General features: G+C 43.6%; 1 protein-coding gene across 2 annotated transcripts in view; it reads right to left on the bottom strand.

Moving 5' to 3' along the window:
* gabrd (gamma-aminobutyric acid type A receptor subunit delta) overlaps positions 1-27,194 on the bottom strand; it is a 161,943-nt gene that overhangs the window by 14,009 nt on the left and 120,740 nt on the right. For both annotated transcript variants that reach the window (XM_073032459.1, XM_073032460.1), the window contains exons 4-6: positions 22,087-22,307; positions 18,287-18,369; positions 17,377-17,514 (exon numbers count right to left, since the gene is read on the bottom strand). In XM_073032459.1, the coding sequence (XP_072888560.1) occupies positions 17,377-17,514; positions 18,287-18,369; positions 22,087-22,307 (442 nt within the window). The remainder of the gene's footprint in view (positions 1-17,376; positions 17,515-18,286; positions 18,370-22,086; positions 22,308-27,194) is intronic.

The following is a 27,194-nucleotide window of genomic DNA, read 5'->3' as shown; positions in this document are numbered from 1 at the left end:
ATGAGACAGGAAAGTTATGGCAGGGTACAGGAACCTTGGTGTACAAAGGTTGTAATAAATCTAGTCAAGAAGAAAAGAAAAACTTACAAAAGGTTCAGAGAGCTACATAATGTTAGAGATCTAGAAGATAATAAGGCTAATAGAAAGGAGCTTAAGAAGGAAATTAGGAGAGCCAGAAGGGACCATGAGAAGGCCTTGCCAGGCAGGATTAAAGAAAACCCCAAGGCATTCTACAAGTATGTGAAGAGCAAGAGGGTAAGATGTGAAAGAATAGGACCTATCAAGTGTAACAGTGGGAATGTGTGTATGGAACCAGAAGAAATAGCAGAGGTACCGTAGATTTCGCACTACAGAGCGCACCTGATTAAAAGCCGCTGGCTCTAATTTTAGAAAGAAAATCAATTTTGTACTTGTACAAGCCGCACCGGATTTTAGGCCGCACCGGATTTTCGGCCGCAGGTGTCCCACGTTGTAATATGAGATATTTACACAGAAAGATATTACACGTGAGGATTTTTTAACTTTTAATTAAATCCATATGGTAACATAAACAAATACATATTGCAAATGCTTTTTTTCGAACCGTGCCTGTAACGCGGCTACTTTTAAATATACATACGTATCGGTAACACACAAATTACGTTGCGTATACTTTTTTACGGAACAACATTCCAATATCTCCTAGCGACTGGTAAAAAACATATATACTGCAGCCTACCAGGAAAAGTTATTGATCGCCTTTAACTTAAAAGCAGCGTTCGCTCAGATCTAAATCCGCTCGCCCCCACCTTCCCGTTTATCGCAAACCGGTATTTCCCACAAGACGCGGCGAAACCGGGTGTGACGTCATAGCATCCCGGGATGTAGTACAGAAAACAAATATACTTAAAACACTTCTAACTTTAACTAGAAATTACTAACAAATGAATTACTAAGCGAAAATATTATAAACTAAATAACTGCCATAAAGGCAGCACAATGCTTTTCTTCGAGTGTTTTCCATGTTGATGAGGGTGAGTACAAATGACTGATTTACAATAATTTAATTGTGAAAGTGCGCTTGATTTATCGTACAATTTCATTGGACCTCTGTGAACTACTCATCAATTTTATTGGTCTACTGTTACGAGGCAAAATGTTTTTGGCGGCATGAAAAAAAATCATGCATTAGCCGCACCGTAGTAAAGGCCGCAGTGTTCAAAGCTGTTCAAAATGTGGGAAAAAAGTAGCGGCTTATAATCCGACATCTACGGTACTTACTGAATACTTTACTCCAGTATTCACTATGGCAAAGGATCTTGGTGATTGTAGTGATGACTTGCAGCAGACTGAAAAGCTTGAGCATGGAGATATTAAGGAAGAGGATGTGCTGGAGCTTTTGGAAAGCATCAAATTGGATAAGTCTTTGGGACTGGATGAGATGTACCCCAGGCTACTGTGGGAGGCGAGGGAGGAGATTGCCGAGCCTCTGGCGATGATCTTTGCATCATCAATGGGGACAGGAGAGGTTCTGGAGGGTTGCGAATGTTGTTCCTTTATTCAAGAAAGGGAGTAGGGATAGCCCAGGCAATTATAGACCAGTTAGTCTTACCTCAGTGGTTGGTAAGTTGATGGAGAAGCTCCTGAGAGGCAGGATATATGAACATTTGGAGAGGTATAATATGATTAGGAGTAGTCAGTGTGGCTTTGTCATGGGCAGGTCTTGCCTTACAAGCTTGATTGAATTTTTTGAGGATGTGACTAAACACATTGATGAAGGAAGAGCAGTAGATGTAGTGTATATGGATTTCAGCAAGGCATTTGATAAGGTACCCCATGCAAGGCTTACTGAGAAAGTAAAGAGGTATGGGATCCAAGGGGACATTGCTTTGTGGATCCAGAACTGGCTTGCCCACAGATGGGTCATATTCTGTATGGAGGTTCGTCACCAGTGGGGTGCCTCAGGGATCTGTTCTGGGATCCTTACTCTTCGTGATTTTTATAAATGACCTGGATGAGGAAGTGGAGGGATGAGTTAGTAAGTTTGCTGATGACACAAAAGTTGGAGGTGTTGTGGAAAGTGTGGAGGGCTGTCAGAGGTTACAGCGGGACATTGATAGGATGCAAAACTGGGCTGAGAAGTGGCAGATGGAGTTCAACCCAGATAAATGTGAAGTGGTTCAGTTTGGTAGGTCAAATATGATGGCAGAATATAATATTAATGGTAAGACTCTTGTCAATGTGGAGGATCAGAGGGATCTTGGGGTCTGAGTCCATAGGACACTCAAAGTAATTGCGCAGGTTGACTCTGTGGTTAAGAAGGCATATGGTATATTGGCCTTTATCAATCGTAGAATTTAATTTAGGAGCTGAGAGGTAATGTTGCAGCTATATAGGACCCTGGTCAGACCCCACTTGGAGTACTGTGCTCAGTTCTGGTTACTTCACTACAGGAAGGATGTGGAAGGCATAGAAAGGATGCAGAGGAAATTTACAAGGATGTTGCCTGGATTGGGGAGCATGTCTTATGAGAATAGGTTGAGTGAACTCGGTCTTTTCTCCTTGGAGCGACAGAGGATGAGAGGTGACCTGATAGAGGTGTATAAGATGTTGAGATGCATTGATCGTGTGGATAGTCAGAGGCTTTTTCCCAGGGCTGAAATGGTTACCACAAGGGGACAATGGTTTAAGGTGCTGGGTAGTAGGTACAGAGGAGATGTCAGGGGTAAGTTTTTTACTCAGAGAATGGTGAGTGCATGGAATGGGCTGCCAGCAACAGTGGTGGAGGCGGATACGATAGGGTCTTTTAAGAGACTTTTAGATAGGTACATGGAGCTTAGTAAAACAGAGGGCCATAGGTAAGCCCAGTAATTTCTAAGATAGGGACATGTTTGGCACAATTTTTTGGGCTGAAGGGCCTGTGTTGTGCTGTAGGTTTTCTATGTTTCTATGTAATATCACCGCAAAATGATTTTGATCATCGCAGGATCCCACCATACATAAATTGGCTGCCACTTTCCATTATCAGGAGAGTGCATATTAAAGAGCAAGAACTAATTGAGAAAATAGCCGAGTCTCCCTTCATTTATTTAGGACATTATACTGCTTAACTGGGGCAGGTGACTGTCGCCAAAAAGGTTCTAACCAGCAACAGTTGCATGCACTTTGTGTGACTGTTAGATGCTAAATTGTGCTTAGAGTGAACTTTTTAAAATAGCATCAGTTGCTGTTTTTGTGTTCAAAAGCTGTGATTTTTGTCCATTGACAGTTGGCAAGAAATAAGCAGTAAGACAATTTTGAACTAGTTTTTAAGCATTCTGGCTTGGCAATGCCAGAAACAGTTGGGAGTGAAAATAAAACGATATCACTGCTTCAACAAGTTAGGAGCTACAAAGCATTTGAAGCAACAATCATCTTTAATGTTACAATGAAAGAGGATGCAATTGTTGTTATTGTATAAAGGCAGTCCATTATCTGCACTGATTTTGTTAATGACATACACTGGATGAATTCCTCTGTCTATAACTAATACACAGTTTTATTATACTTGTAGTGTTGTAATTTGTTCTGTTTGTCTTTTTTTATACTTTTTTTAACTATCTCCAGGAAATTTTGGCTAACTGGGCCAAAATATACTGGTCCCGATGAGTTCTAATTAACTGGAATCCACTGGCACATCCTGTCAATGCTGCCCTCTAGTGTTTGGTGCAAGCTAAACTGGACCAGGAAAAAATTCCATGCACCATCAATCTACATGCCATGCCATTCAGGGACTTGAGCTATATACTTTTTTGTAACTGTATGTTTTTCTGCTATTGTAACTATATTTGCTTTGTGCTGTTGGTACTATATTTTGTACCTTGACCACAAAGGAAAGCTGTTTTGTTTGGCTGTATTCATACGTACTGTATGGTTAAATGACAATTAAACTTCAATTTGAACTTGAAAAGAACTTGCTGCAAAACCTATTTTCACACTCAGTTTGCACTTTGAGGCATTATTTGTTGAGGCCAGATCTAAAGTGTGGCATTGGTTGGTAGATGGGTGAGGATCAGAATGTGTATAGACAATAGACAATAGGTGTAGGAGTAGGCCATTCGGCCCTTCTAGCCAGCACCGCCATTCACTGTATTTATGGCTGATCATACACAATCAGTACCCTGTTCCTGCCCTCTCCCCATATCCCTTGACCCTGCTATCTATAACAGCTCTATGTAACTCTCTCTTGAATGCATCCAGAGACTTGGCCTCCACTGCCTTCTGGGGCACAGCATTCCACATATCCACCACTCTCTGGGTGAAAATGTTTTTCCGCATCTCTGTTCTAAATGGTCTACCCCTTATTCTTAAACTGTGGCCTCTAGTTCTGGACTTACTCATCAGCGGGAACATGCTTCCTGCCTCCGGCGTGTCCAATCCCTTAATAATCTTATATGTTTCAATCAGATCCTCTCTCATCCTTCTAAATTCCAGTGTATACAAGCCCAGTCGCTCCAATCTTTCAACATATGACAGTCCCGCCATTCCGGGAATTAACCTTGTGAACCTACGCTGCACTCCCTCAATAGCAAGAATGTCCTTCCTCAAATTTGGAGACCAAAACTGCACACAATACTCCAGGTGGGGTCTCACCAGGGCCCTGTACAGCTGCAGGCTCTTTACTCCTACACTCAATTCCTCTTGTTATAAAAGCCAGCATGCCATTAGCTTTCTTCACTGCCTGCTGTACCTGCATGCTTGCTTTCATTGACTGATGTACAAGAACACCTAGATCTCGTTGTACTTCCCCTTTTCCTAACTTGACTCCATTAAGATAGTAATCTGCCTTCCTGTTCTTGCCACTAAAGTGGATAACCTCACATTTATCCACATTAAACTGCATCTGCCATACATTTGCCCACTCACCCAACCTGTCCAAGTCACCCTGCATTCTCATAACATCTTCCTGACATTTCACACTGCCACCCAGCTTTGTGTCATCAGCAAATTTGCTAATGTTACTTTTAATCCCTTCATCTAAATCATTAATGTATATTGTAAACAGCTGCGGTCCCAGCACTGAACCTTGCGGTACCCCACTGGTCACAGCCTGCCATTCCGAAAGGGACCCGTTAATCGCTACTCTTTGTTTCCTGTCAGCCAGCCAATTTTCAATCCATGTCAGTACTCTGCCCCCAATACCATGTGCCCTAATTTTGCCCACTAATCTCCTATGTGGGACTTTATCAAAAGCTTTCTGGAAGTCCAGGTACACTACATCCACTGGCTCTCCCTTGTCTATTTTCATAGTTACATCCTCAAAAAACTCCAGAAGATTAGTTAAGCATGATTTTCCCTTCATAAATCCATACTGACTTGGACTGATCCTTCTACTGCTATCCAAATGTGTCGTAATTTCCTCTTTTATAATTAACTCCAGCATCTTTCCCACCACTGATGTCAGGCTAACCGGTCTATAATTCCCTGTTTTCTCTCTCCCTCCTTTCTTGAAAAGTGGGACAACATTAGCCACCTTCCAATCAGCAGGAACTGTTCCTGAATCTATAGAACATTGGAAACTGATTACCAATGCGTCCATGATTTCTAGAGCCACCTCTTTAAGTACCCTGGGTTGCAGACCATCAGGCCCCGGGGACTTATCAGCCTTCAGACTCAACAGTCTATCCAACACCATTTCTTGCCTAATATAAATTTCCTTCAGTTCATCCTTTACCCTAGTTCCTTTGGCCACTATTACATCTGGGAGATTGTTTGTGTCTTCCCTAGTGAAGACAGATCCAAAGTACCTGTTCAACTTGTCTGCCATTTCCTTGTTCCCCATAATAAATTCACCCGTTTCTGTCTTCAATGGCCCAATTTTGGTCTTAACTATTTTTTTTTGCTATTCACATACCGAAAGAAGCTTTTACCATCCTCCTTTATATTCGTGGCTAGTTTACCTTTGTACCTCATTTTTTCTTGGCGTATTGCCTTTTTTGTTTTCTTCTGTTGCTCTTTAAAAGCTTCCCAGTCCTCCGGTTTCCCGTTCATCTTTGCTATGTTATACTTCTTCTCTCTTATTTTAATACTGCCCTTTGCTTCCCTCATCAGCCACGGCTGCCCCTTACTCCCCTTAGGATCTTTCTTCCTCTTTGGAATGAACTGATCCTGCACCTTCTGTATTATTCCCAGAAATACCTGCCATTTTTGTTCCACTGTCTTCCCTGCTAGGGTATTGTTCCATTGAACTTTGGCCAGCTCCTCCCTCATAGCTCCATAGTTCCCTTTGTTCAACTGTAATACTGACACATCCAATTTTCCCTTCTCCTTCTCAAATTGTAGGTTAAAACATATCATATTATGGTCACTAGCTCCTAATGGTTCCTTTACCTCGAGGTCCCTGATCAAATCCGGTTCATTGCACAACACTAAATCTAGAATTGCCTTCTCCCTGGTAGGCTCCAGTACAAGCTGTTCTAAGAATCCATCTCGGAGGCACTCCACAAACTCCCTTTCTTGGGAGTACCATTCCAGTACCATTCTGATTCTCCCAGTGTACCTACATGTTGAAATCTCCCATGACAACTGTATCATTACCTTTGCGACATGCCAATTTTAACTCTTCATTCAGCTTACACCCTACATCCAGACTGCTGTTTGGGGGCCTGTAGATAACTCCCATTAGGGTCTTTCTACCCTTAGAATGTCTCAGTTCTATCCATACTGACTGTACATCCCCAGATTCTATGTCCCCCCTCACAGGGGACTGAATATCATTTCTCACCAACAGAGCCACCCCACCCCCTCTGCCAGTCAGTCTGTCCTTTTGATAAGATGTATATCCTTGAATATTCATTTCCCAAGTCCTGTCTGCTTGAAGCCATGTCTCAGTTATTCCCACAACATCGTACTTGCCAATTTCCAACTGAGCCTCAAGCTCATCTACTTTATTCCTTATACTTTGTGCATTCATATATAATACTTTTAATTCGGTACTCCCCTCTCCTTTCATATCAATTCCTATTTCACTTGGCCATACTGTATGATCTCTTCTTGAGCTTTCTACTCCATTGATTCTGTTGTCCTTTTTAACTTTTCTTATTTTCACTTTCCCTTTAACTCCATCCTTGTATTTCCAGTTCATCCCCTCCCCCCACTACTTAGTTTAAACACATCCGTGTTGCAGTGGCAAACCTGTCTGCCAGAATGCTGGTCCCCCACCTATTAAGGTCCCTTTTGTACAATTCATCCCTACCCCAAAACAGATCCTAGTGGTCCAAGAATGTAAATCCTTGCTTCCTTCACCAGTTCCTCAGCCACACATTCAGATCCATTATCTCCCTATTCCTGCCCTCTCCAGCACGAGGAACTGGAAGCAAACCAGAGATAACCACACTGGAAGTCCTGCTTTTCAGCCTTCTTCCGAGTTCTCTGAAGTCCCGCTGCAGAATGTCCTTCCTCTTCTTCCCGATGTCATTTGTGCCGACATGCACTACCACTTCCAGCTGTTCACCTTCACCCTTGAGGATTCCCTGCAATCGGTCCATGATGTCCTGGATCCTAGCACCAGGGAGGCAACACACCATCCTTAAATCTTGCCTGTTGCCGCAGAAACCCCTTTCCGTACCTCTTACTAAGGAGTGCCCTACTACCACAGCTCTTCCTGATGTCTGACTCCTCGGCTCTGCTTCTGCAACAATTTTCGGCTCGCAGACCTGTCCGCCTCTCAGACTGGCAGTATCTTCTGTCCTGACAGCTTCCAAGAAGGTGAACCTGTTTATGAGAGGTACATCCCCTGGGGTCTCCTGTACTTCAAGCATCCTTTCCTTCCTCATCGTGGCCCCTTTTCTCTCTTCCAGTATCTTTGGTGTAACGACCTCACTGTAGGTCCTGTCCAGAAAACCCTCGTTTTCGCGGATAAACCTGAGGTCATCCAGTTCTTTCTTCAGTGCTGCAACATGCTCCTTCAGAAGCTGAATCTGGACACACTTTCCACAGCTGTAGCAGCCGGGGGCACCATCAGTGTCCCTAACCTCCCACATCATGCACGTAGCACACTGAATCAGCTTAGTGGTCATGTCTTCACCCTCTGCAATTGCGCCTGGTGTAGTCTCCTCGCCGAAGACTCTCGAGCCAAAGACTAGCACTTTTGACACCAGGCACTTCCCTCGACCAGGCCACTTCCCGACAGCACATACCAATGATACCCTTCATTGTGATCACAAACATTTCTTAAACCTTGTTTTAATCGCAATGGAGTTTGAACAGCTCTTCAAGGCAATGACTGCTCTTCAGTGGGAAAAGAGTGTATTGCTCAGCCTATGGTGTGAACAGAATTTATAGTTTCAGTCCATTCTCTGGAATACTGTCATAGGAAAGTAACATCCATCATCAAGGACCCCCACCATCCAGGACATGCTTTCTGCTCATGCAGGAAGGAGGTAAAGCAGCCTCAGGACCCACACCACCAAGTTCAAGAACAGTTATTAATCCTCAACCATCAGTCTGTTGAACAAAGGGAATAACTTCACTCAACAATCAACTGTTCCCACAACCTACTGATTTACTTTCAAGGATTCTTCATCTCATGTTCTTGATATTTATTGTTTAATTTTTTTTTGTATTTGCATATTGGTTGGTTGTCTTTCTTATTGTGTCTGGTCTTTCATGGATCTTTTGATACTTGTCTGTGAATACCCACAAAAATGAATCCCAGGCTTGTGTATGGTGACATATATGTACTTTGATAATAAATTTACTTTGAACTTCAGAGGAAGGAGTTCAGCAAGAATCTCAGTGGTTCTTTACACGGCCTTAGATCACCTGGACAATACAAACATTATGTCAGGATGCCATTGTTGACTATAGCTCAGCGTTTTAACACCATCATTCCCACAGTCCTGATCGATCTGCAACAGAAGCTGAACCTCTGTATCTCCCTCTGCAAATGGATCCTCAACTTCCTAACAGGAAGACCACAATCTGTGCAGATTGATGATAATTTCTCCTCCTCGCTGACAATCAACACTGGTGCATCTCAAGGGTGTGTGCTTAGCCCACTGCTCTACTCCCTCTATAACCATCTATAAATTTGCTGATGATACAACCATTGTTGGTAGAATCTTAGATGGAGAAGAGATGGTGTACAGGAGTGAGTATCCCAGCTAGTTGAATTGTGTCACAGCAACAACCTTGTATTCAGTGTGAGTAAGACGAAAGAGCTGACTGTGGACTTCAGGAAGGGTAAGATGAAGGAACATGAACCAATCCTTGTAGAGGGATCAGAAGTGGAGAGAGTGAGCAATTTCAAGTTCCTGGGAGTCAAGATCTCTGAGGATCTAACCTGGTCCCAACATTATTGATGTAGCTATAAAAAAAAGCAAGACAAGTGCTATATTTCACAACAGGTTTGAAGACAGTTGGCTTGTCATCTAAAATACTAGAAAACTTCTATAGATGTAGCATGGAGAGCATTCTGACAAGCTGTATCACTGTCTGGTATGGGGGGGGGGGAAGGGGGGTGCAGTATTGCACAGGACTGAAAGAAGCTACAGAAAGTTGTAAAATTAGTCAGTTCCATCTTTGGTACTAGCCTCCATAGCATTCGAAACATCTTCAAGGAGCGGTACCTCAGAAAGGCAATGTTTATTATTAAGGATGCCCATCAACCAGGGCATGCTTTCTTCTCACTGTTACCATCAGGAAGGAGGTACAGAAGTCTGAAGGCACAAACTCAGATTTAGGAACAGCTTGTTCCCTTCTGCCATCCAATTCCTAAATGGACATTGAACCCATGGACACTACTTCACTTTTAAAAAATATATATACAGTATATTACTCATGTTTTTGCACAATTTTAAATCTATTTAATACATATATACATTTACTGTAATTGATTTACTTCCAGTTTTCTTTATTTCTATATTATCATTGCATTGTACTGTTGTTGCTAAGTTAACAAATTTTATGACACCTGCTGGAGACGCTAAACCCGTTTCTGATTCTGATTCTGAAGATTCGAGATCAGAGCTGGATAAAATCATTTAAGAACTGTGAAAAATTTGGGAATGGAAACCTAAATTAAAAAATAAGAGAACAAAGAACAGAGTACCACATCAGAATTCATCATCATTGTTTAACTTACTGGATGTACAGAGGTCACATTGAAAAACAGCTGTTATTAAGCATTATTGAAATTCCAGCTCCTAACCATTACTGATTCCTTAAGGTTGTCATAGTCAGATGAGGTCATAGGGATAAGCTCCCACTAGCAATTAAATGCTCCCAATGGCATGTGTCTCAAATAGCCTCCGACAACTGTGTCCAGCTCCTGGCCTTCATGTGTGGCTAAGCTACTAAACCCGATGGAACTGTTTCCACTGACAGGAGAAGAGCAAAGGTGGATTACTGGTGCCTTAAAACCAGTTGCTTCAGTAAGATGAGACTTGTCAACCATGGTTTGTAGCTCATCTAGGAAAAGGATAACTCTGACCTCAAATCTCCACTGCCTTGCAGCTATACCCACTCTTGGGTAAGGCTTTGGCAGTAAACCCAGAGGAAAAATCCATAGCTGGAGTCCCTAAGGCAGTCTGACATTGAGTTGTGCACTGACTAGCAACTTGTGCGATGCTGCTGGTGCAAAACTGTATCAGTCTTTGCTGTTCCTTTAGATTCATCAGCTGCGTGGAGAAGGGAAGCCTGTTGCATGGGCAACAGCTTTCTCTCAATATTTTACTGTCCTGGCTTTCATATCGAATGTAGAATGCTAAGATAATGGAGAAGTTTGGCTGCCCTAGCAGGTTCATCACGATTGTTTGGCAGTTCCACGATGGCATGATGGTGAAAGTTTTGGATGATGGTGACGAGTCAGAAGCCTTCCCAGTGACAAACGGTGTAAAGCAAGGATGCGTTCTCGCCCCTACACTCTTTTGCGTGGTCTTCTCTGCTATGCTGAATGATGCCTTCCGTGATTGTCAGGCTAGTATACACGTCGGATACAGGACTGGCGGTGGGCTATTCAACCTCCGGCGTCTACAGGCTGTTACAAAGGTAAAGGAGACTGTCGTCAGAGACCTCTTATTCGCTAATGATTGCGCCCTCAACGCCAGCACAGAGCAGAAGATGCAGCGAGAAATGGACTGCTTCTCACGAGCCTGTGACAACTTTTGACTTACACTCAGCACCAAAAAGACCGAAGTTATGTACCAGCCTGCACCCAGGAAGCCCTACCAGGAACCACACATCACAGTAAAGGGGCAGAAGCTACTGGCAGTCGACAGCTTTACTTATTTGGGCAGTACTCTATCACAAGCGGTGGACATAGATGCAGAGATCAGCAACAGAATTGCCAAAGCCAGTGCTGTCTTTGGGAGACTCCGTGAGAATGTATGGGAGCGGAGAGGACTCAGCCTTACCACCAAGTTGAAGGACTACCGAGCAGTGGTTCTCACCACCCTCCTCTATGCCAGCGAGACCTGGACTGTCTACAGCAGACACGCTAAACAGCTCAACCGCTTCCACTTGAGCTGCCTCCACAGACTTCTCCATGTACGATGGCAGGACAAAGTCCCAGACATGGAGGTCCTGGAGCGGGCTAGCAACCACAGCGTCTACACCCTCCTACAGAAAGCCCAAGCCAGATGGGCTGGCCATGTCGTCAGGATGTCTGACAGTCGACTACCAAAATAGCTGCTGTATGGGGAGCTGAGCCAGGGCAAGCACTCAGTTGGAGGGCAGAAGAAACGTTTCAAAGACTGCCTCAAAGTGTCCCTCAAAGACCTCAACATCAATCCCAGTATCTGGGAATCGCTTCCTCTGGACCGCCCAACCTGGTGGAGCAGGACCACTAAAGGAGCGTATGCAGCAGAAATCAGACGCACCGCAGAGGCTCGGAGGAAACGCGCCGCGCACAAGGCTCGAGCTACCTCCACTTCCACTGCAGCACCTACCCTCATGTGTCCCACATGTGGGCGAGCTTTAAGGCCTGGATTGGCCTCACCAGTCACCTCCGGACCCACAGTCACAAACCCTCCACCTGACAGAAGTCGTGGTCGTCTTCGACTCCGAAGGACGAACAACAACAACAAAATGCTAGGGTGCAACATCCACGGTCAACCCCAACCAATGGAGGACCTCAATCAATTAGTAATTAACCGTTAACCTTATGCTGGAAATTTGTCCTTCATAGTCATAAATCTTATATTCCAATCCTCATTATCTGCTGTCGGAGCCTCAGGATTCACACCACCAGGTTCAGGAACAGTTATTATCCTTCAACCATCAGGCTCTTGAACCAGAAGGGATCAACACTCACCCCAACACTGAACTGATTCCACAACTATGTATGTGTGTATGCATCTATTATTTGTTTTGTTTTGCATTTGCAGTTTGTCATTTTTTTGCACACTGGCTGTTTGTCAGTCATTGTGTGTAGTTTTTCATTGATATTATTGTATTTATTTCCGATACTGAAAATGCTTGCTTAATCTCAGGGTAATATATGGTGACATATAAACTAGAGTTGCAGGGGAATGGGAACCAGAGTGCCAGAATAGTTAGTGGAGAGATTGTGAAGACTTATGATGTTAAGATCTCAGACAAAGTCAGGAATCAAAAAGATGAGCATGGTCCGACTCGTGTTCTGAGCTGCATATATTTCAATGCAGTAAGTATCGTAGGAAAGGCAAGTGATCTCAGGGCATGGATCAACACCTGGAATTATGATATTGTAGCCTTTAGTGAGACTTGGTTGCAGGAGGGGCAGGACTTTTAGCTCAATAGCCTGGGGTTCCGTTATTTTAGACGCGACAGAGAGGGAGGGATTAAAGGAGAAGTAACGTTACGAATCAAGGAAATGTCACACCAATGCTCCATCAAGACATACTGGAGAATTTGTATAATGAGGCTATATGGGTGGCATTGAGTAATAAGAAAGGTACAACCACGTTAAATGGGGCTATATTTAACGTGGATTAAATGGATTTTTTGCATCTGTATTTACTCAGGAGACGGACACAGAATCTACAGAAGTGAGGCAAAGCAGCATCAATTTTGTGGGCTCTATATGCAGATTACAGAGGAGGAGATGTTCACTGTCTTGAGGCAAATTAGCGTGGATAAATCCCCAGGGCCTGGCAAGGTGTTCCCTTGGACCCTATGCGAGGCAAATACAAGAATTGCTGGGGTCCTAGCAGAGGTATTTAAATAATCCTCAGCAACAGGTGATGTACCAGATGTTTGAAGGATAGACAGTGTTATTCTGCTGTTTAAGAGAGCCTCTAAAAATCTAACAGGAAATTATAGGCCAGTGGACTAAAAATGGCAGATGTAATTTAATGTAGACAAGTGTGACATGTTGCAATACTGTAGGACCGACTTGCATTGGTCATTCACAGTGAATGGTGGGGCACTGAAGAGTGCAGTAGAACAAAGGCATCTGGGAATATGAGTCCATAATTCATTGAAAGTAGCATCACAGATTGTTATGGTCATAAAGGTAGTTTTTGGAACATTGGCTTTCATAAATCAAAGTACTGAGTACAGGAGGTGGGATGTTATATTGAAGTTATATAAACCATAGAACCATAGAACATTACAGCACAGAAACAGGCCTGTTGGCCTTTCTTGGCTGTGCCGAACCAATTTTCTGCCTAGTCCCACTGATATACACCTGGACCATATCCCTCCATGCACCAATCATCCATATACCTGTCCAAGTTTTTCTTAAATGTTGGAAGTGAGCCAGCATTTACCACTTAATCTGGTGGCTCATTCCACACTCCCACCACTCTCTGTGTGAAGAAGCCCCCCCCCTCCAATGTTCCCTTTAAACTTTTCCCCCTTCACCCTTAACCCATGTCCTCTGGGTTTTTTTCTCCCTAGCCTCAGTGGAAAAGCCTGCTTGCATTCACTCTATCTATACCCATATATACCTCTATCAAATCTCCCCTCATTCTTCTACACTCCAGGGAATAAAGTCCTAACCTATTCAACCTTTCTCTGTAACTCAGTTTCTCAAGTCCCGGCAACATTCTTGTAGACCTTCTCTACACTCTTTCAACCTTATTAATATTCTTCCTGTAATTCGGTGACCAAAACTGCACACAATACTCCAAATTCGGCCTCACCAATGCCTTATACAACCTCACCATAACATTCCAACTCTTATACTCAATACTTAGATTTATAAAGGCCAATGTACTCAAAGCTCTCTTTACTACCCTATCTACCTGTGACACCACTTTTAGGGAATTTTGTATCTGTATTCCCAGATCCCTCTGTTCTACTGCACTCCTCAGTGCCCTACCATTTACCTTGTATGTTCTACCTTGGTTTTTCCTTCCAAAGTGCAATACCTCACACTTGTCTGTATTAAACTTGTCTGGCCTGGTTCCGGAGGACTGGAAAATTGCTATTTAAGAACGAGGCAAGGAAGCAAAAAGGAAATTATAGACCTGTTAGCTTGACATTGGTGGTTGGGAAGTTGCTGGAGTCGATTGTCAAGGATGAGGTTACGGGGTACCTGGAGGCATATGACAAGATAGGCAGAACTCAGCATGGTTTCCTTAAAGGAAAATCCTGCCTGACAAACCTAGTGCAATCTTTTGAGGAAATTACAAGTAGCCTAGACAAGGGAGATGCAGTGGATGTTGTGTATTTGGATATTCAGAAGGCCTTTGACAAGGTGCCACACATGAGGCTGCTAAACAAGATAAGAGCCCATGGAATTATGGGAAAGTTACATACGTGGATAGAGCGTTGGTTGATTGGCAGGCAACAGAGAGTGGGAATAAAGAGATCCCATTTTGGTTGGCTGCCGGTTACCAATGGTGTTCCACAGGGGTCCATGTTGGGGCCGCTTCTTTTTACATTGTATATCAACGATTTGGATTATGGAATAGATAGTTTTGTGGCTAAGTTTGCCGATGATACAAAGATAGGTGGAGGGGCCGGTAGTGCTGAGGAAACAGAGAGTCTGCAGAGAGACTTGGATAGATTGGGGGAATGGGCAAAGAAATGGCAAATGAATTACAATGTCAGAAAGTGTACGGTCATGCACTTTGGTAGAAGAAATAAACGGGCAGACTATTACTTAAGTGGGGAGAGAATTCAAAGTTCTGAGATGCAATGGGACTTGGGAGTCCTTGTGCAGGATACCCTTAAGGTTAACCTCCAGGTTGAGTCGGTGGTGAAGAAGGCGAATGCAATGTTAGCATTCATTTCTAGAGGAATAGAGTATAGGAGCAGGGATGCGATGTTGAAGCTCTATAAGGCACTGGAAAGACCTCGCTTGGAATACTGTGTGCAGTTTTGAGCTCCTTATTTAAGAAAGGATGTGCTGACATTGGAGAGGGTTCAGAGAAGATTTACTAGAATGATTCTGGGAATGAGGAATGTTTGACTGCTCTTGGACTGTACTCCTTGGAGTTTAGAAGAATGAGGGGGGACCTCATAGAAACATTTCGAATGTTGAAAGGCATGGACAGAGAGGATGTGGCAAAGTTGTTTCTCATGGTGGGGGAGTCTAGTACGAGAGGACATGACTTGAGGATTGCAGGGCACCCATTCAGAACAGAGATGTGAAAAAATTATGAGGGGTATAGCTAGGGTAAATGCAAGCAGGCATTTTCCACTGAGGTTGGGTGGCTCTACAAATGGAAGTTATGGATTAAATCAAGTCAAGTCAAATCACTTTTTATTGTCATTTCGACCATAACTGCTGGTACAGTACACAGTACAAACGAGACTTTTTTCAGGACCATGGTGCTACATGAAACAGTACAAAAACTACACTGAATTACGTGAAAACAACACAGAAAAAAACTACACTAGACTACAGACCTACCCAGGACTGCATAAAGTGCACAAAACAGTGCAGGCATTACAATAAATCATAAACAAGACAATAGGCACAGTAGAGGGCAGTAAGTTGGTATTCAGTCCAGGCTTTGGGTATTGAGGAGTCTGATAGCTTGGGGGAAGAAACCGTTACATAGTCTGGTCATGAGAGCTTCGGTGCCTTTTCCCAGATGGCAGGAGGGAGAAGAGTTTGTATGAGGGGTGCGTGGTGTCCTTCATAATGCTATTTGCTTTGCGGATGCAGTGTGTAGTGTAAATGTCCGTAATGGTGGGAAGAGAGACCCCGATGATCTTCTCAGCTGACCTCACTATCCGCTGCAGGGTCTTGCGATCTGAGATGGTGCAATTTCCGTACCAAGCAGTGATGCAGCTGCTCAGGATGCTCTCAATACAGCCCCTGTAGAATGATGAGGATGGGGAGTGGGAGATGGACTTTCCTCAGCCTTCGCAGAAAGTTGAGATGCTGCTGGGCTTTCTTTGCTATAGAACTGGTGTTGAGAGACTGGGTGAGATTCTCCACCAGGTGAACACCAAGAAATTTGGTGCTCTTAATGATCTCTACCAAGGAGCTGTCGATGTTCAGCGGGGAGTGCTCGCTCCGTGCCCTCCTGAAGTCAACAACCATCTCTTTTGTTTTGATCACATTCAGAGACAGGTTGTTAGCTCTGCACCAGTCCGTTAGCCACTGCACCTCCTCTCTGTACATCAGCAAACTTGATGATGTGGTTCAAGCTGTGTGTTGCAGCACAATCATGGGTCAGCAGAGTGAACAGCAGTGGACTGAGCACACAGCCCTGGAGGACCCCTGTGCTCAGTGTGATGGTGTTGCAGATGTTGCCTCCGATCTGGACTGACTGAGGTCTCCCAGTCAGGAGGTCTAGTATCCAGTTGCAGAGGGAGGTGTTCGGGCCCAGTAGGCTCAGCTTTCCAATCAGTTTCTGAGGGATGATTGTGTTGAATGCTGAACTGAAGTCTATGAACAGCATTCGAATGTACGTGTCTTTTTTGTCCAGGTGGGTTAGGGCCAGGTGGAGGGTGATGGCAATGGCATTGTCTGTTGAGCTGTTGGGACGGTACGCAAACTGCAGGGGGTCCAGTGAGGGGGCAAGTGTGAAATGTAAAAGGTTTAAGGAGAATAAGAAGGTTATGAGAGTGTAGAACAAGCTGCCAGAACAAGTGATACATGCGAGCTTGATTTCAATATTTAAGAGAAGTTTGGATGGGTACGGTACATGGATGGTATGGAGGGCTCTGGTCCCTGTGCAGGTTGATGGAAATAGGCAGTTAAAATTGTTTGGCACAGACCAGATGACCCAAAGGACCTGTTTCTGTGTTGTACTTTTCTATCACTATATTACTCTACGTACTTTGATAATAAATTTACTTTGAACGTTGTTATCATGTTAGACCCACATTATATAATTTCTGCAGCATGTATCCAATGCAGACATCATGAGGAGTGGCCACAATACCCATGTGGCCCTAATGCCAGAGATGCATGTTCATCCTTGGACTTTACTGAGCTGCCAAGATGTCGGTCTTGTTGAAAATGTCACTTACCTGATTTGAAATTCATCATTTCAGTAACAAAATAGTAGTTGGTTATTGTAAACTGAGCCAGCTGGATTTGGTCCAGTCCATGTATCTGATCCTGATTGTCTGACCATCGATAGACAATATCTTCTGCTGAATAGCCATCTGGAAAAATGAAGAAGCATCTATCCTGAATCCAACATATTGATGTAATTACAAAGAAGGCACAACAGCGGCTATATGTTATTGGAAGTTTGAGTAGACTTAGTATGTAATTAAAGAATCTCACAAATTTCTACAGATGTACCATGGAGATCATTGTAACTAGTTGCATCACTGTCTGGTATGGAAGGACCACTGCACAGGATTGGAAAAAGCTGCAGAAAGGTGTAAACTCAGCCATCTCTATCATGGGCACTACCTTCCCACCATTGAGGACACCTTCAAAAGGTGATGCCTCAAGAAGACGGCATCCAGCATTGAGGATCCCATCTCCCAGGACATGCCCTCTGCTCATTGCTACTATCAAGGAGGAAGTACAGTCGCCTGAAGGCACACACTCAACATTTCAGGAACAGCTTCTTCCCCTCGACCATCAGATTTCTGAATGGACAATGAACCCATGAACACTATCTCGCTATATTTTCTTGCTCTCTTTTGCATTACTTATTGTAATTTATAGTTTTTTTATTATGTATTGCAATGTATTGCCACTGCCACAAAACAAGAAATTTCACAACATATGCCAGTGATATTAAAGTTGATTCTGATTCCCCTTGCGATATCCTTGTCTATTTACTCAGCCTGTTTTTGTTCCCTTGAAGGTTCCCTGCATCCACCACACAATTCACCACCCCACTCAGCACCTTCAGACCTTTTGGCCAAGGAACATAAATCCAGAAGAAAAGGATAGTGCGTAGTTATAAAGTAAACTCACAGCTCTCAAGATCCAGCATGCATTCTTGCTCATCCATTGGGTACTTGGTGAGATCCATGTCACAAGCAACTGTGGAAGTAATTCTACCAAAGGAATGGTGTCCAGATTAGATGACAAGTTCCAAACAGTGATTCATTACAGCAATTCCAAAGTGGCATCTGCTTAGAAATTTGTAAATCAACCCCAATTAAGATAACAAATTCAAAAGATCACACTTTAAAACCAAACTTGAATCTGCAAATATTCAAGCAGCATCCAGCCTACTCTCTTTCAGGACAAGTACCAATTGAGGGACTCAGTTGGTCGGGGTCAACCATGGATTTTGTGTTATAGCTATTTACATGATACCCAAGCTAGTAAACAAGCCTGGGCAGTGTGATAAGGAGAGCATGCTGTTCTCCATCCAGCAGCAACCACCCCGCCCCTCCCCCCCCCCCACAACCCTGTCATCATACAGCTGATGATTCCAAAAGAACAGCGGACACTGATACAATTTGGAACCAGGGGTATTGCAGGAGTTGCCAGTTACTATTGAACTCCATGTAGGGCTGCCTTAGGGACGCCAACTCTGGATTTTTCCTCGGGGGTTTACTCCCAAAGCCTTCTCCATGAATGGGTACAGCTGCAAGGCACTGATATTTCAGATCTTCACTTAAATGAAATACCAACCATGTTTGACAAGCCCTATCTGCCTGGAGTGACTGTTTTTAAATTATCTGCTTTTGCTGCTTCTCCAGTCAGTAGAAACACTTCCACCAGGTTAGTAACCAAGCCACATGTGAACTTGGTTGTTGGAGGCTATTTGAGATGCATGCCACTGGGAGCATTTAATAGGTAGTGGGAGCTTAAACCCACTATCTGTCCACTACACCAATCTTGGACTATGACAACCTTAAAGAACAAGCACTGACTATCTTGCAATTAAAGTCAAAAAATGTCCGTGGGCATCAAATTGTGTGGACTTAATGGGACAGGGCATTTGAAATGATACCTTGTCAGCCTGATATATCTGTACATTACACAGCATTAGTTTCCTGTGGTTGTACAGCGGTGAATTACCCAACAATATAATAAGGTTGAAAGAGTGCAGAGAAGGTTTATAAGGATGTTGCTGGGACTTGAGAAACTGAGTTACAGAGAAAGGTTGAATAGTTTAGGACTTTATTCCCTGGAACATAGAAAAATGAGGAGAGACGATAGAGGTATATAAAATTATGATGGGTATAGATAGAGTGAATGCAAGCAGGATTTTTCCACTGAGGATAGGGGAGAAAAAAACCAGAGGACATGGGTTAAGGGTGAAGGGGGAAAAGTTTAAAGGGAACATGGGGGGGGGGCTTCTTCACACAGAGAGTGGTGGGAGTGTGCAATGAGCTGCCAGATGAAGTGGTAAATGCGGGCTCACTTTTAACATTTAAGAAAAACTTGGACAGGTATATGGATGAGAGGGGTTTGGAGGGATATGGGCCAGGTGCAGGTCAGTGGGATTAGGCAGAAAAATGGTTCGGCATAGCAAAGAAGAGCCAAAAGGCCTGTTTCTGTGCTGTAATGTTCTATGGTTCTAATAGCAATGGAGACAGTTGTGTATAAATTTTCATAATTCATAATTTATAATCAGAACATCAACTGAATTAGGCTCCCATTAACTGTGCAGGTTTCCTCTGGGTGTTCCTGTTTCTTCCCACATTCCAAGAATGTACACTTTAGGGTAAGTGAGTTGTGTGCGTGATAGGTTGATGCCAGAATCGTCATATTAGTTTTGGGCTGCCCCCAGTACAATCGTTGCTGATTTGATTTGATGCAAATGACATATTTCGATGTACAGGTGATGAATAAAGCTAGTTAAAGGAGAGGAGGTCACAAGATCACAAGACAAAGGAGCAGAAGTAGGCCATTCGGCCCATTGAGTCTGCTCCGCCACTCCACCATGAGCTAAACTATTCTCTCATCTAGTTCAAATTTCCGGCTTTTTCCCCATATCCCTTGATACCTTGACTAATTAGATACCTATCAATCTCCTCCTTAAACATCCTCAATGATTGGGCCTCCACAGCTGAGGTGTTGGAGTTGTTAAAATACATTAGGATGGATAAGTCCCCCGGGCCCGACGGAATATTCCCCAGGCTGCTCCACGAGGCGAGGGAAGAGATTGCTGAGCCTCTGGGTAGGATCTTTACGTCCTTGTTGTCCACGGGAATGGTACCGGAGGATTGGAGGGACGCGAATGTTGTCCCCTTGTTCAAAAAAGGTAGTAGGGATAGTCCGGGTAATTATAGACCAATGAGCCTTATATCTGTGGTGGGAAAGCTGTTGGAAAAGATTCTTAGAGATAGGATCTATGGGCATTTAGAGAATCATGGTCTGATCAGGGACAGTCAGCATGGCTTTGTGAAGGGCAGATCGTGTCTAACAAGCCAGATAGAGTTCTTTGAGGAGATGACCAGGCATATAGATGAGAGTAGTGCACTGGATGTGATCTACATGGATTTTGGTAAGGCATTTAATAAGGCTCCACATGGTAGGTTTATTGAGAAAGTCAGAAGGCATGGGATCCAGGGAAGTTTGGTCAGCTGGATTCAAAATTGGCTTGCCTGCAGAAAACAGAGGATCATGGTGGAGGGAGTATATGCAGATTGGAGGGTTGTGATTAGTGGTGTTCCATAAGGATGGGTTCTGGGACCTCTACTTTTTGTGATTTTTATTAATGACCTGGATGAGGGGGTAGAAGGTGGCTTAGCAAGTTTGCAGATGACACAAAGGTTGGTGGTGTTGTGGATAGTGTAGAGAATTGTCGAAGATTGCAGAGAGAGATTGATAGGATGCAGAAATGGGCTGAGAATTGACAGGTGGAGTTCAACCCAGAGAAGTGTGAGGTGATACAGTTTGGAAGGACAAACTCCAAGGCAGAGTACAAAGTAAACGGCAGGATACTTGGTAGTGTGGAGGAGCAGAGGGATCTGGGGGTACATGTCCACAGATCCCTGAAAGTTGCCTCACAGGTAGATAGGGTAGTTAAGAAAAATTATGGGGTGTTAATTTTCATAAGTCAAGGGATAGAGTTTAAGAGTAGCAAGGTAATGATGCAGCTCTATAAAACTCTGGTTAGGCCACACTTGGAATACTGTGTCCAGTTCTGGTCGCCTCTCTATAGGAAGGATGTGGAAGCATTGGAAAGGGTACAGAGCAGATTTACCAGGATGCCGCCTGGTTTAGAGAGTATGCATTATGATCAGTGATTAAGGGAGCTAGGGCTTTACTCTTTGGAGAGAAGGAGGATGAGAGGAGACATGATAGAGGTATAAAAGATATTAAGAGGAATAGATAGAGTGGACAGCCAGCGCCTTTCCCCAGGGCACTGCTGCTCAATACTAGAGGACATGGCTTTAAGGTAAGGGGTGGGAAATTCAAGGGGGATATTAGGTTTTTTACTGAGAGTGGTTGATGCATGGAATGCACTGCCTGAGTCAATGGTGGAGGCAGATATAATAGTGAAATTTAAGAGACTATTAGACAGGTATATGGAGGAATTTAAGGTGGGGGGGTTATATGGGAGGCAGGGTTTAAGGGTCGGCACAACATTGTGGGCCAAAGGGCCTGTACTGTGCTGTACTATTCTATGTTCTATGTAAACTTCTTTCTTTCCTTCACCATTTCCCAGTCTTAAATTGGTCAGAATCATAGACAATGTGCCTGCACACAAATTCAGATATTCACTCCCAAAGACCTTAGTATTATTTGAAAACACAATACTGTATTTATAATATTACACAGATATCTCCCTTTAGCACATTCAATTGAACCTGATACTGTAGAGGATGACTCCATCTGGTTGAAGCCTGATGAGTTTGTTTTCAACGGTAACATCATGAAACCAGGCTGACTTTGCATTCACAATGTACGTGTCTGGTAACCACAGCTTATCCACAAAACGACTGTCCAATCCAAGGGTCTTGTTTGTGTGATTGTATGAGAGACGTTCATCTTTCCAAATCTGACGCAAGAAAACTGTCATTGTGTACTCCTGCCAAACAGTGGAGAGAAACACATTATTTATTTATTTGTTTGTTTGTTTATTTATTTATGCATTTAGAGATATGGTGCAGAACAGATAGGCTGGTCCTGGACTTATTTCCACTTGGAATAATTTACTTATTATTATTTAATTATTTATAGTTTTATATTGCTATATTACACTATTCTTGGTTGGTGCGATTGTAACGAAACCCAATTTCCCTCGGGATCAATAAAGTATGTCTGTCTGTCTGTCTTCTGGCCCAACAAGCCACACTACCCAGCATCTCGCCTACAATATTTAACCCTAGCCTAATCACAGGGCAATTTACAATAACCAATTAACCTATTAACCCATCTCTTTTGGGACTGTGGGAGGAAACCAGAGCACCTGGAGTAAATCTATGTGCACATACAAATTCCTTAAAACACTGTGTTAGAAATGAACGCCAAATTCCAAAGCATTCAGCTGGAATAGCATCATACTAACTGCTACACTGCCGTGGTGCACTTCAAGGGGCATTTCTACTTCTCAGCCTGGTTTTATACTCCTTTACAGCTTTAGGCAATTAACATTCAGATTTATGGATTTCCGTTTGGCAGAGTACAAACTTTATGAGCTGTTTATTTCCCTTGACTCTATTTACGTTCATGTAAAGGACAACATGGACCAATAAGTTACAGCCCTGGCCATTCTCTACCATCACTTTCCAGCTGCCCACTCCAGTGAATTAAAGTCACTGCAGAGCTAGAATAATTTCCATAGAAAATATGCAAACTTGCAGCATTGTGTTCAGTTCTGGTCCCCTCATTAAAGCAAGGATGTGGAAACTTTAGAGAAGGCACAGCACAGGGAGATTTAACAGGAAACATGAGGAAATCTGCAGATGCTGGAAATTCAAACAACACACACAAAATGCTGGTGGAACATAGCAGGCCAGGCAGCATCTATAAGGAGAAGCACTGTCGACATTTCGGGCCGAGACCCTTTGTCAGGACTAACTGAAAGGGAAGATAGTAAGAGATTTGAAAGTAGTGGGGGGGGAGGGGGAAATGTGAAATGATAGGAGTAGACCGGAGGGGGTGGGATGAAGCTAAGAGCTGGAAAGGTGATTGGCGAAAGTGATACAGAGCTGGAGAAGGGAAAGGATCATGGGACGGGAGGCCTCGGGAGAAAGAAAGGGGGAGGGGGGAAGCACCAGAGGGAGATGGAGAACAGGCAAACAACTAAATATGTCAGGGATGGGGTAAGAAGGGGAGGAGGAGCATTAACGGAAGTTAGAGAAGTCAATGTTCATGCCATCAGGTTGGAGGCTACCCAGCCAGTATATAAGGTGTTGTTCCTCCAACCTGAGTTTGGATTCATTTTGACAGTAGAGGAGGCCATGGATAGACATATCAGAATGGGAATGGGACGTGGAATTAAAATGTGTGGCCACTGGAAGATCCTGCTTTCTCTGGCGGACTGAGCGTAGGTGTTCAGCGAAACGGTCTCCCAGTCTGCGTCAGGTCTCACCAATATATAAAAGGCCACACCGGGAGCACTGGATGCAGTATACCACACCAGCCGACTCACAGGTGAAGTGTCGCCTCACCTGGAAAGACTGTCTGGGGCCCTGAATGGTGGTGAGGGAGGAAGTGTAAAGGCAGGTGTAGCACTTGTTCCGCTTACAAGGATAAGTGCCAGGAGGGAGATCGGTAGGAAGGGATGGGGGGGATGAGTGTACAAGGGAGTCGCGTAGGGAGCGATCCCTGCGGGAAGCAGAAAGGGGTGGGAGGGAAAGATGTGCTTGGTAGTGGGATCCCGTTGGAGGTGGCGGAAGTTACAGAGAATTATATGTTGGACCTAGAGCTGGTGGGGTGGTAGGTGAGGACAAGGGGAACCCTATCCCGAGTGGGGTGGTGGGTGGATGGGGTGAGGGCAGATGTGCGGGAAATGGGAGAGATGCATTTGAGAGCAGAGTTGATGGTGGAAGAAGGGAAGCCCCTTTGTTTAAAAAAGGAAGACATCTCCTTCATCTTGAAATGAAAAGCCTCATCCTGAGAGCAGATGCGGCGGAGACGGAGGAATTGCAAGAAGGGGAATGGCATTTTTGCAAGAGACAGGGTGGGAAGAGGAATAGTCCAGGTGGCTGTGAGAGTCTGTAGGCTTATAGTAGATATCAGTAGATAAGCCGTCTCCAGAGATGGAGACAGAAAGATCAAGAAAGGGGAGGGAGGTGTTGGAAATGGACCAGGTAAATTTGAGGACAGGGTGAAAGTTGGAGGAAAGTTGTGGAATAGTCCATGTTCCAAGTCTATATGGGTATCCGTCCCCCTCTTTTCCTTTGCTACATCGATGACTGCATTGGCGCTGCCTCCTGCACGCATGCTGAGCTCGTTGACTTCATTAACTTTGCCTCCAACTTTCACCCTGCCCTCAAATTTACCTGGTCCATTTCCGATTCCTCCTTATGTACAGACAGGTCTGTGCCCAGTGTCACTTCATAGTCATACAATCAATCTATAAGACCATAAGACTAAAAATTCAAAGTACTGTATATTTATTTTCAAATTATGTATGCAGCATGCAATCCTGAGATTCGTTTTCCCACAGAGAACAATGAAGCAAAGAAAACCTTGGAACCCGTTCTGAGAAAAGCATCAAATCATGCTCCATGTGGAAAAAAATGAATTGCGAAAATGGCAACAAAAATAAACGAGCGAAAAACACAGAATATAAAACAGAAAATCGAAAGAGTACAGGCATATTCTGTTCAGCTCAGTGCATATTATCTGCAGGCCACCCAATTCAAAATTGCCCAAAATACTAACAAAAAAAGTAACCAAAACCAGGAACACATGATAATGTGAATTACAGAGTCCAATTCACAAACCACAAACCCTGAACTCAGGCACCATCCTCTGACAGCATCGGGGGGGGGGGGGGGGGGGAGAGAAAGAGAAGAAGAGAGAGGGGGAGAGAGAGGGAAGGGGGGGAAGAGAGAGCGAGAGAGCGAGACCATTTGTAGCAGTTTTTCACTGGAGTAAGGAAAATTACAGTGGTATGAGAGAGGAGTTGGCCAAAGTAAATTGAAAGTAGCTTCTGGCAAGGATGTGAGTAGAGCAACAATGGCGTGCATTGCTGGGCAAAATGAGGAAAATGCAGGACATGTGTATTCCAAAAAATGAAGAAATACTCAAATGGTAAAATAGTACAACCATGGCTGACAAGGGAAGTTAAAGCTACTGTAAAAGCAAAAGGAAGGGCACACAACAAAACAAAAATTAGTGGGAAGATAGAGGATTGGAAAGTTTTTAAAAACCTACAGAGAGCAACTAAAAAAAAATCATTAGAAGGGAAAAAATGAAATATGAAAGCAAGCTAGCAAATAATATCAAAGTGAATAGTAAAAGTTTTTTCAAGTATGTTAAAAATAAAAGAGAAATGAGAGTAGATATAGGACTGCTAGAAAATGAGGCAGGAGAAATAATAACGGGGGACAAGAAGATAGCTAATGAACTAAATTAGTATTTTGCGTCAGGCTTACCTATGGAAAAAACTAGCAGTATGCCTGATGTTATAGTGTGTGAAGGAAGATAAGTGGATGCAGTTACTGTTACAAAAGAAAAGGTGCTCAAAAAGTTGAAAGACCTAAAGGTACATAAGTCACCCAGACCAGATGAACTGCACACTAGGGTTCTGAAAGAGGTAGTGTTAGGAGATTGTGGTGGCATTAGAAATGATCCTTCAAAAATCATTGGACTCTGACATGGTGCCAGAGGACTGGGAAATTGAAAATGTTACTCCACTCTTTAAAAAAGGAGGAAGGCAGCAGAAAGGAAATTATAGACCAGTTAGCCTGACCTCAGTGGTTGGGAAGATGTTTGAGCTAATTTTTAGGGATGAGGTGATGGAATACTTGGTGACACAGGACAAGATAGTACAAATTCAGCATGGTTTCATTCAGGAAAAATCCTACCTGACAAATCTGTTGGAATTCTTTGAAGAGATTACAGGGGTTACAGTGGATGTTGTGTATTTGGACTTTCAGAAGACCTTTGACAAAGTGCCACACATGAGGCTGCTTAGCAAGTTAAGAGCCCATGGTATTACAGGAAAGTTACTAACATGGTTAGAACATTAGCTGATTAGTAGGAGACAGTGAGCAGGAATAAAAGGATCCTTGTCTGGTTGGCTGCCAGTGACTAGTGGTGTTCTGCAGGGGTCGGTGTTGGGACCATTTCTTTTTATGCTGTATATAAATGATTCAGATGATGGAATAGATGGCTTTGTTGCCAAGTTTGCAGACGATATGAAGATTGGTGGAGGGGCAGGTAGTGTTGAGGAAATAGGTAGGATGTAGACTTAGACAGATTACAAGAATGGGCAAGAAAGTGGTAAATGAAATACCATGTTGGAAAATGCATGGTCATGCACTTTGGTAGTAGAAATAAATGTGAGGACTATTTTCTAAATGGGGAGAAAATCCAGGAATCTGAGATGCAGTGTGTCTTGGGAGTCCTTGTGCAGAACACCCTGAAGGTTAACTTGCAGATTGAGTTGATGGTGCAGAAAGCAAATGCCACATTAGCATTCATTTCAAGAGGTCTAGAATACAAAAGCAAGAATGTGATGCTGAGGCTTTATAAGACACTGGTGAGGCCTCACCTTGAGTATTCTGAACAGTTTTGGGCCCCTCATCTTAGAAAAGATGTGCTGGCATTGGAGAGGGTCCAGGGGAGGTTCACAAGGATGATTTCAGGAATGAAAGGGTTATCATATGTGGAACATTTAATGGCTCTGCGTCTGTATCTGCTGGAATTCAGAAGAATGGTGGGGGGGGGGGGGGGGGGAGAATCTCATTGAAACCTTTTTAATGTTGAAAGAGTAGACATAGTAGACATGGAAAGAATG

This window comes from Hemitrygon akajei, chromosome 29 (genome assembly GCF_048418815.1).
Source record: "Hemitrygon akajei chromosome 29, sHemAka1.3, whole genome shotgun sequence".
In the NCBI taxonomy this organism is placed as follows: Eukaryota; Metazoa; Chordata; class Chondrichthyes; order Myliobatiformes; family Dasyatidae; genus Hemitrygon; species Hemitrygon akajei.
This window is presented reverse-complemented; position numbering and strand designations above follow the sequence as displayed.